Consider the following 7,248-nt stretch of genomic DNA (forward strand, 5'->3'; position numbering starts at 1 on the left):
GAATTGAACAACCCATGAATGTGCACGCTTTTGATTTGCATGGCTTTAATTACAATGTGTTCTCGATCACTATCTAGGTTGTAACACTCACTATTGCGGTAAATTCAATAAAAAATATTACTGATAATACGGGTCCTATTATATCACAAATTTAAACTTAAAAAAAACCGTTAATACAATACAATCTGGTGTTGGTTTTGTATAAACTACAAATGGAGAAGATTAATGATGATATGAGTATCATGATATAATAATTAAAGATTTATACAGTTTTTTAATATCGATAAATTGATGTGTTATTGATTTTCGTTTTGGTATTTTATTTTAAAAATAATTTTTGAATGTTAATTTCTTTTTTTAAAAATTTAGTGTTTAAAATTAATATCCATAAGAAAATTCAAAAAAATCTGCAGGATGGATTTTAACTTTAGGAATTAAAAAAAAAATTAAATTTAACATTTAAATACTTTATTCATAAAAAAATACATAAACAAAAAACAAAAAAACAACAACTCACATGAATAAAAAATAATTAAATTTGTATAAATATTTTTATTTTGATTTTTTTTAAAAGGATAACTATGTTAATTAAGGAACCCGTTGCACAAAGGTTTTACATAAAATTTCCTTTTTATCTTTTTATTTAAAAAAACTCCTTCTTTTTTGTTCCTATCCAATTCAAAGAGTTTATTAATTGACATTGTTTTAATTATAAAAAAACATAATATGTTATTTTACTGTCCATGTTCATTGTTCTATAATAATAAATATTAATAGAAAATATATTTGATGATTAAAAAAATGAAATTTTAATTTACTGTTGGTATAAAGATATTTTTACAATTTTTCAATAATATATTATTATATCTACAATAATAAAAAAAATACAAATTAAATATGTATTTACAAAAAATTTCGTATTCATTAAACAAACAAACAAACAAACAATATATATATATATATAATATTATAATATATATATTATATATTATATATATAATTATATATAATATATATATATATATAATATATTAGAATGGTATTATATATAAATGATAAATGAAATCATTAAAAATATATATTATTTTAATGTAGTTTTAATTACACATAGACTTTTTGTCCACCATTGAATTTGGGACTTCTTTTTTATCTTATGCATTTGTTTTTGAGGATATGATTTTTCAAATTTATCTATTTTGTTACTGATTAAATATAATAGATCAACAAAATTATATCCAAAATTTAGAAAAAAATGTCTAAATCTTAAAAAAATTTGATGCAATAGAAACAAGGAATATCAAGATGGAATTTTTATTATTTAAGAAAATAGAAAAATGAGAAATTATTTTGGCAAAAGTATCATTAATAATAATTTTTACAGCCATCGATTCTAGAATAAGTGTTTTTCTTGCAACCTGGTTGCAAAACGTTTTAAGCTAATTTAAGGAAATTTGAGAAAAAGTGTAAATCAAGAGAAATGTGATTAAAGTAAAGGACATAGTTTCAATATTTTTTTATTAATTTAGGCTAAAACAAATCTTTATTTTTTAAAAAAGAATTCTTACTTAATTCTTAAGATACATGAACAATGAAAATTCTGACTATATTAATTACTTTTTCCTTAATTTGCTTACACAAATATTTGTACATATTTTTTTTTTTTTTGAATGGTCAAAATTATATATTATATATTTTCAATTCTCAGTCTTTGTTTCTCTATATAAAGAGTTAAAAAAATCATTATAATCACTAAAAAGTAGTTTCACTCAAAATTGTTGTTTCATTCTCATTTCAAAGCATGAGTAACAATCAAGCAAATGGTGTTTATGGCCACGAGCTGGCTTACCTGCTTAGAGATAATATCAATGTAAGTATTGATATATTATTTTTCCCTAATTATTAATTATTTATTTTGTTAGAAATAAACAACAAAAATATAATAGCTAATCCAGTGTATCTATCTTCTTACATGACACAGAACAAAGTAAAAGGCTTTAAATCGATGTGTCGTAAAATGGTTAGAACAAATGCGGAAATCATGCCAGTTTATGTATGTATTCTTATATCCTTCATTTACTCATAATTATTTTTATAAACACATCGTTTTTATTTTGTGTGGAAAAGTTGAAGTTGGAGAGTGAAAATTTGATATTTTTTATTCTATAAGCAATAGGAATAATTGTGAACCATTTCAATTTTTCTTACTCCAGTAACCAATCAAAGTTCAACTTTTTAATACATTCAAAAAATTAAATCTTGAATACAATTGATTAATTAAAACATTTTTGTATTTATATTATGGTATCTGGTTGTCTTGTTTTACAGGAATCGACAAGCCGTCGCAGGAAGTTTCGAACAACATTATTATTGAAAAAGAAAATATTTTCTTTTTCATTTCCTACAAATTTTGACGTTACATGTTTTTCGGGAATAGATAACATGTTGTCTAATCTTAAAAGTTGGGAAGTACAATGTCGAAAAAGGAGTTCAAAAATATGTGATACGGTAATCTTTTTTTGGTCCCTTAAGTTTTTTTAATTCTGTAAAACTAAGTACTAATAAATTTATTGGTACCAAGAGTTTATTTTATGTCGAGAAAAATCAAAATTTAATATTTTATAATTCTGATTTTGTAGTTTATGATATAATATTTTCATTATATAATTATATAGTAAATAATATGTATTTGTCAATAATTAATAATAATAATAATAATAATAATAATAATAATAATAATAATAATAATAATAATAATAATTAATAATATATGTAACTCACTTATGTTTATTTTTTGGTTGTTTTTTTTAAGTACTATGTTCACGCTTCTATCAATGGTGGTAGAAAATTGCGATCTGTTACGCAAGTTGTGAATAACTTACTTCCTGAAGGATATGCTAAGTTGAAGACAAGAAAAAGGAAAAAAAAGGTGATGATTGTAAATAATGTTAATGTTGCATTATTTAAATTTTACGCTACTAGCAATATTAGATAAAAAAAATTATACTTCATTACTTATATTTCTTCTAATGATTTTTAGGATGGTGAGCATAATGGTGAAGAAAATAATTTTGAAATTGAGGCTAATGAAAACAACATTCCTCAAATAAGGGTTGATGATTTACTTCCTCCTAGTCTTTCTGTACCTAGGAAGAAACGAAATTACAAAAGGAAGGTGATAAGTCAAATTGTATTTAATAATTTTGTTGCTATATGAATTTTTTAAACATAACTTTAACTTTATATTTCATTAATATTTATTCATTTTAGGTTCAAAAAAGAAATCATGTTGAATTGGAGAAGAATATTGCTCTGGGATATCCTCAAGAGGTTCTTGATAACAAAGAGAATAATGTTGAGGCTGAAAATGTTGTATGTCCTTTACAACACGAGGACAAAGAAAACAACATTGAAGTTGGTAATATTTTGTGTCCAGCAGAAATTAAGGACAAAGTGGACAATCATGTAGATGAAAATGTTTCTTTTCCAACAACTGAGGAAAAAGAAAACAATTTTGAAGTAGGAAATGATGTGTTTTCTGAAGAGACGAAGAACACAGAGAACAATTCTGAAGCAGGAAATGCTTTTTGTCCTCAAAATATGGAGGGAAAAGAGAACAATATGAATGTGGGAGATGTTTCAATAGAAGCATTGTTATATCCACAAGAAGGCTCTGACAAAGTTTCGCTAAATTTTTCGGAAGTGCAAGCCAGTGTTCCTATCAATGAAGGAGTATTACCAAACATGTTGAAAGATTATGACGTTTCAAGTGATTGGGGAATTAATAACTATGAAGTCTTACCTGAGATTACAGAAGACTTCTCTGAGTATGATGATTTGATTGCAAGCTTTCTCAACTAATTTATATTTTTTGTTAGATTTTAAATAATCAGCCATTACAAACTAATAATTGTATTTGGCATTATGGATGTGATTTCATCGATCCTTTTTAAATTATCATTTATAGTTTTTGAGCATGAGACATTTGATAATATATAAATTGTTCTATAGTCTAAGAGGAGATGCACCTCCACTTTTTTATTATGCAGAGATCAATAATATTTAAGAAGTATCATGGTTCGAATATTAAATGAAAGAACTTTTTTATTACATTTTATTTACTTTCTAGTCAAACTCTAAATTCTTAAATCTAATTTCATAATAATAAAATACTTATAGTAGTATATTTATATATATTTTTTGAAAGTTTGGTATTCGCTCTTGGAATTGACTAATAAAATCAATCCTAGTATCTACTAGCACAAAGCCTATTGAATGACATAACACGAAAAATGTTAGCATCCAACTGAATTTATACTTCAATCTTAAGAACACTCTCAAAAGCCAAATCTTTTATAAGAAACAATTTTGATCATGAATCTATCATTCATCCATCCATTTTTTTTAAATATGAAAGAATCTTATTCATTCCATATTTTAAAGATTCAATGAATTCTGTTCTCAAATAAAAATAAAAATTTATTGAATAAACCAAAAATATTTTAGCAATAAAATCAATTTATAAAAGTAATAAAAATATATAATCAAAGAAGAAAAAAGAATAAAAAAAGAAAAAAAGAAAAAAAAATGTTTGAATAAATTTAAATATTATATATTATTGTTTAATTATAAAAAAAAACTTAAAAATCGGAAAAAAAAATCGGTGTTAACTGTTATTAATCTTTTATTAGATAATATTGTTATTAAATATAAATTAATTTAAATATTTAAATTTAATTCCCACTGTTTTACCTTAAAAATAAGGTTAAATTAGTTACATAAATTAATTATTTATGTTTTAGTTGATAAAATTATCTTTTAACAATAGTATTTCTATCATTTAAAATATAATTTCATTAAGATGTACTATCCAAAAGATTAATTAATTAAAAAATATATTTTTACCACAAACTACGAGGTTTTGATTCCTCATTTTTATGTTGGTACGTAGGCACAAGACCGAAGGTCTTGTCAAACACAAAAATATAATCAATAAATTCTTTTCTAATCCCCACACTCTATTTAAGCAAACATCATTTATTCCAAAAACACATGCACACATAAAAAAAAGGGCTCCCTAGGAGTACCTAGGGCACTTTGGGTGCTAACACCTTCCCTCTGTGTAACCAACCCCCTTACCTGTAATCTCTGGCATTTGATTTGAAAACTTCTTATCTTTGGATTTTGTTCGTACTTTTCTCTTTTCCTTTGGAAATAATAAAAGCGCGGTGACGACTCTGGTTTTATTGACATTAAGCTCATCCATAGCTTGATGGTCATGAATTTACCGCTACACATTGCAACTTTCTATTTGGGACACACCTCTATAGTTAACCCATATTCCCTTGGTTTTGACACCGCAATTCAGGTTGACACCATTAGTGGTTATACATCTCCTCAATTTAAACACCATTCATTTAACTTGTTAGTCCTAGTGTTTTGGTAAGATCCTTGTCATGTCAGTCCCCATGCTTTGATAAGTTCCTGCTTTCTTTCCTTACCATATAAGTCCTCGTGCTTTGGTAAGTCCTTTATTGGTTTTGACACCACAATTCAGGGACACGCCTTTATGGTTAACCCCATTTTCTTGGTTCTGACACCATAATTCAGGGACACACCTTTATGGTTAACCCCCTTTTCTTGGTTTAAACACAGCGCAATCTAGGTTGACATCTTTATGATTATATACCTCATCTCTTGGTTTTGTCACCATTTCCTTACCATGTAAGCCTTTGTGCTTTGGTAAGCCTTTTCTTTCCCGTATAAACATCACCTCTGATCATATCTCTTTCTCAATATTTATCCTCCAAACTATGGAGCTCCGACTGTTGGTGTAAGCCCTAGAGGCCAATACTTTTGGTACTTGTATCGAATTATTTATTAATAATAAAAGGCATTTTCTTTATTATGGTTGATTAATAAAGTCCCTAGAATAGATAGTCCGTTTAATGTATTAAGTGTGACTTAATCATGAAAACACATTAAACATAAGGGCACTATTCTTAAAGTATCCGTAGTCGAGCTTTAGTGTGAAGTGGGATAACATTAAAGCATTAAGACTATTATGTTTGTAGACTGATGATCATATCTCATGGATCATGGATAAAGAGTTATCAAGTCTTAAACATAGGTATGAACATTAGGAGTAATATTTATACCGGATTGACCCGCTATGAGAATACTATATAGAAAGTTATGCAAAGTGTCATAAGTTATTCTCATGGTGATAATAGTGTATACCACTCTTCGATCTGAAACCACTATGGATCCTAGATGTAGAGTCGAGTGCTTTGTTGCTGATCTAACGTTGTCCGTAACTGGATAATCATAAAGGCAGTTGATGGGTACTCCACAAAGCATGCTGAGGGACATGAGTGTCCTAGATGGAATTTGCCAATCCTGCGTAACAGGATAAATGTCTATGGGCCCAATATTGAACTGGACAAGGGTGACACGGTCTATACCTTGTGTTCAATATAGACATAAGGGCAAAGGGGTAATTATACACATAATTATTATCACAGGAGGTTTTGTCAGATCACATGACATTTTTGTGACTTGGGTAGCAGTGATGTGTTGCTAGATACCGCTCACTGTTTATTATGTTAAATGCGTGATTTAATATAATTGCCAACGCCGCGAAAACCTATAGGGTCTGTCATACGGTGAACTGGACTTTTTTGTGTTTTTAATCGCAATGTCGCGGTTAGCAAGAGTCGCCACCGACTTTTCTTTTATCCAATAAGGAAAGGCGGAAAAGAACAGGAAAGACCTTAATTTAGATTCTTAGGTTCGGGAGGTACATTATACAAAGGGAAGGTGTTAGCACCCTTTGCATCCATGGTTATCCATGGGCTCTTAATTGCTCAATCATTTATGTTTTCCTTGTTTGAAAAAAAAGTGTTTGAGAAATGTGTAGGAGATGTTTTGAAAAGGAGAATTTAACTTTGTAATGATTCTTGTATGAATGTATACAAAGTGGTTATCTCGTTTAGTTTTGAAAATAGTTTAGAAAAATATAACTCGGCAATGATTCTAGTGCGAATGTATGCCAAGTGGTGATTTTCTAATGGAGGTTTTGAAAGGTGTAAGGTGTGAAAAGTAGTTTTGAGTTGTGAATGAGCAATTAATAGTTATACCTATCCGAGGTCTTTCCGGGTATTTCCTATCCTTATGAGGGTAAAACTGTCCTTACTATTGAGAAGTAAGTAGTTTTATCCTTTGGATGTAAAAGGGTCATCGTAGGGTCAT

The 7,248-nt window shown here is 27.6% G+C and overlaps 1 protein-coding gene across 1 annotated transcript; it reads left to right on the top strand.

Annotated features, from left to right (window-relative positions):
• Window positions 1–1,735: 1,735 nt before the first annotated feature.
• LOC127108487 (uncharacterized) lies at window positions 1,736–4,042 on the top strand. Its single transcript, XM_051045962.1, has 6 exons — window positions 1,736–1,867; window positions 1,979–2,050; window positions 2,326–2,505; window positions 2,810–2,926; window positions 3,038–3,172; window positions 3,268–4,042. Exons 1-6 carry the CDS (start codon window positions 1,799–1,801, stop codon window positions 3,856–3,858), a joined length of 1,164 nt encoding a protein of 387 aa, XP_050901919.1. The 5' UTR covers window positions 1,736–1,798; the 3' UTR covers window positions 3,859–4,042.
• Window positions 4,043–7,248: the final 3,206 nt, after the last annotated feature.

The sequence above is a fragment of the Lathyrus oleraceus genome, chromosome 7 (genome assembly GCF_024323335.1).
Source record: "Lathyrus oleraceus cultivar Zhongwan6 chromosome 7, CAAS_Psat_ZW6_1.0, whole genome shotgun sequence".
Lineage (NCBI taxonomy): Eukaryota > Viridiplantae > Streptophyta > Magnoliopsida > Fabales > Fabaceae > Lathyrus > Lathyrus oleraceus.